Source organism: Buceros rhinoceros, unplaced genomic scaffold (genome assembly GCF_000710305.1).
Source record: "Buceros rhinoceros silvestris isolate BGI_N320 unplaced genomic scaffold, ASM71030v1 scaffold5472, whole genome shotgun sequence".
Classification (NCBI taxonomy): Eukaryota; Metazoa; Chordata; class Aves; order Bucerotiformes; family Bucerotidae; genus Buceros; species Buceros rhinoceros.
The window spans coordinates 10,523-14,346 of NW_010398200.1; the positions used below are offsets into that span (position 1 = coordinate 10,523).

The 3,824-nt window shown below is 39.0% G+C and overlaps 1 protein-coding gene across 1 annotated transcript in view; it reads right to left on the reverse strand.

The window, feature by feature from the left end:
- NFX1 (nuclear transcription factor, X-box binding 1) overlaps nt 1-3,824 on the reverse strand; it is a gene marked incomplete at both ends in the record, with an annotated part of 45,882 nt that overhangs the window by 5,334 nt on the left and 36,724 nt on the right. Inside the window, one exon of the mRNA XM_010130997.1 lies at nt 577-643. Within this exon, the coding sequence (XP_010129299.1) occupies nt 577-643 (67 nt within the window). The remainder of the gene's footprint in view (nt 1-576; nt 644-3,824) is intronic.

Genomic DNA, 3,824 nt, shown 5'->3' on the forward strand with positions numbered 1-3,824 from the left:
AGTCAGGCAGGGTGCAGCAGCAAGCAAGAAGAATGCCCTGAAGGCAGAATTATGCTTTCACTGAAAAACATGTAATTGTGTTTGGGATATCAACCTCTCTAGGCATACTGGAGTCTGCTAGTCAACTGTGGCTGAATCCAAGTCTTGTGGTAGAAGGAGAAGGACTACCTCACATACTGGCAAATGCAGGAAGGTATTCACAAATTCATGAGCAAGTTCCACTACAGGGATCAGAAGAACCTAGGCTTTCCTCCTCAAAGTCTGAAGCTTTAAACAGCATCTTCTGCAATTAATACTTTATCAATGGAGATCTAAAATTTAATGATAATCCATGGATGCATTAGAGTCTAGCACTGGTTGAATCTTCAAAAAAAGCTTGCCTGTCACCAAAGGGATCCTGAACTACTATGTCTCCTAAAAATTCTGTTCTACTTGTACTTAAAACATGCAGTCTATTGGGACCCAAACAAATCTACTGTCAACTCATAACTATTAGTATTAATGAAGTTTAGTAACATCAAACTCCTCTCAAACCAAAACTCTTTCTTATGTCATACAAAATATCTGAATACTGACCTTATTCACAGCTTCCACAAGCATTCTCATCTCCTTCTCAATGTCACTGACAAATTTTAAATCCTTCCTGCAAGAACAGCATTCTAAGTAAATAAGGGAAGAGAGCGTACAAAGATACAACATCTTCATATTTTGTAACATTATTTTCAACAAGAACAAAATTAAAGAACTCAACTGACAGAGGCAGAGAGCATATTGTTATTTATGTATTATAATACTTTAAAAAATAACAGTATGTCATCACTGTTACCAAAATTACAGATTATTTTCCCTTCAACCCCTGGAACCCAGCATAAAATTCTATGACACAACTCTACTGTCCAACAATGATTCTATATTTTTAGATGGATAATGTAGATTTTAAAGTTGCTATTTCAATGTTTTTAAATTACTTGTTATTAAGGCAATTCACTTATGTAGAATACATGGATAGACTAAAAAATGGGGATTGCATAAACAGAGTGGAGTTCTCTTTCAAGACAGAAAAAAAGTGCATTGACTTTGGTCTTCCAAGATGGTATTTTACTCATCTAGCTTAACTAATAAGAACAAAAGAAACAGCATAAGGCTACTTGCAAGCCAGCAAAACGTTCTTGATGTAAGGTATTAAGGATTTTTTTCTTATTATTATTTTTACCTTGCTTAATCACAGCAGGACAAATTTTTCACGTTACAGTGACATCTGCACTCTGTTCTTAAATAAGCAGGTAAACTAACTCCAAAATTAAGGTTGTTATTTGATTTCCCCATGAGGAAAAAACGCTACCTGAAGATTTCATATCTCCAAGCTCGTTAGTAGTAAATAACCTTATTTCTTCAAAAATAAGCACCATTCCATGCCAATAAAACACCAGTTTGTGAATTATGGTCAGAATTTCATCAGTCAAGAAGATGCCCTACCAAAGTTCTGGATGCTGAAGTGAATGTAACATTGAAAGACCAAGTGGTCTCAAGCAATCATGGGAAATGGCAACATTGAGTAGCTGGGCTACTGACATCTTTTCATCATATGATGGAATTGGTTGGAAAATCTTCAAGGTTTTGTAACTGTGGATGGACATTGCATTTAGTTACCAGAATTCCTAGATCTTCAGTGGAGAAAAGTATTACCTTGGGAGAACTGCAAAAAGGAGCTGGACTTATAGAGTTAAAAAGAAAGGGGCTTCCAGACAGCTAGGCTATGAAGTACAGAGTCAGCCTACGCGGCATGAGGCTTTGGAAAAAATTGCAGCAATAATCTCAGGTAAAAAAACAAAACCAAAAATACCACAACAACCAAAAAACCCCAACAACAGAAAACCCAACCAAAACCAACCTAATCCCTTCAGGATGAGCTTAACTCCAGAGAGTCACAAAGCAAATACTACATGGAATGCCAGCCACTAACACCAAAATTTCAAGGTGAAGTGATCACAGAAGGTAAGAAAAAAATGGAACCAACAGTCCAATGAAAGGATTCACAAGCACCTGATGCGTAATATTTAAAAAACAACTGAGGAACCAGATCACAGACTGGGAGTATGATCAAAAAGATCAACCCCTTAGGAACCTAAAAAACCAGAGTTATCAACTACAAGTCACTAGTGAAATTAAGCAGTTGGAGTTCTTTCAGAAATATTTATGTCTCTAAGCTTCAAGAAATCTCAATATAGTCAAGACTGAAGTACTCAGATAGGAAGACAAGAAAGAAAGCATGCTATGCTTGGCACAGGGCCAGAAGGATGGTGGCAGTAATCAACTGATCAAGATAATGTTATTTCCCTGTAGGAAAAGGTAAGATGGATTGGAGTAGGTGAACTGTACAGAAATCAATTTCATGGGCAACACCTAACATCCCTAGTTCCAATTACACTTTCAAGAGTAGAAGCAGGACCTTACCCCCTTTTGCTTGTAATATACGAATTGTGACTACCGATATATGTGTTCAAAGGTGAGACAAGTGTTTTATGTTCACTTTGTACCTCCAGAATCTTTCATGTTGAAGAACTTCATGGGAAAACAACCCTAATCTGAGTGAGCCCCAACCTCCAGACTGTTCAGACAGAAAGAACAGGGCAATACAGATGGTGGGAGAAACAGAACAATCGCTTTTCCTTTAGAATCATCCAGAAAATTCTGAGGGAGCATAACTGGGGTTGAGGAATTGTCCTGGTCTGAATTAGAACAGAACTCATTCTATTCATGTATTTTACTTTTCAGTTAAGTTTCTTCTAACTAACTGCACTTTTTGAAGTTAACAGCATATTTTTGCAGATAGTGTCTGCTTCTAGCAATGACAACATTTGATGTTTACCACCAGGGACTGGTATGCAGAAAGGATCTTGCTTCTACTTTCTGCTGTGAAAAACAAGGTCACTGCTAAATCCTGTGTACCACGCTGGGGATGCATAAGTTAGAGGCTACACCTGCAGGGAGAAGTGGACAGGACAGGTGACCCTAAACTGACCAACAAGGTGTTCCATTCCATAGATGTCATATTAGGTATAAAGCTGAGGGTCTCACTCTCTCCTGCTCTCTTCTTCAATGGCTGATGTCTAAGGAGGACTCTGTGGGTTCTGCCTTCAATTCCAGGCTGTGCATTCCTGAACCCAGTTCCAGAGTCTAGCTCCTGCATCCGGTTCGTGTCTGCTCCTAAGCCTCAGTGTCTGCCCACGGCATCAGTGGTGGGAGTGACATGGTTGCCATCAGCAGGGTTGGGTTCTGTATTGGTATTGTATATTTTTCATTTTATTATTCTTCTTCTCTCCCTTACTTCTTTTCTCTTTCCCCTCTTTGGGAAAGCGGGGGGAAAGGAGGAGAGTGTAATAGTGTCTGTCATTCATCTAGTGGCTGGCCCAGCTCTAACCCTTGACAGGAATCTTCAAGGAAATGGTGGACTTCAGTATTCCTTAATCTGAAAGTTTCCTTTGAAAGAGGTTTCCTCAACAAACATCTGGATTGCCCTAAAGAGTTCTGGATGTATCAGTGAACAGCTGAGGCAATCCAGCAGGAAGATGCTTCTTCTGCATCTAGATGTTCAGAGTGAATAAAGTATCCTCTGTATTCCTAGCTATACAGAGGCATGAACCCACACTTCACTGAAGTGCAAAAAGAAGCTTGCAGTTGCCAAGAAACACTGGCAAGCTCGACTGTTAGCAAAGATCTTGAAAGGCCAAGGGTGACTGATACATTAAGATGAGAAAGAAAATGAAGCCTGTTGTAAATCATTTCCCAAGAAGATGAAAAAAGAAAAAAATCCTGCAGGTTCA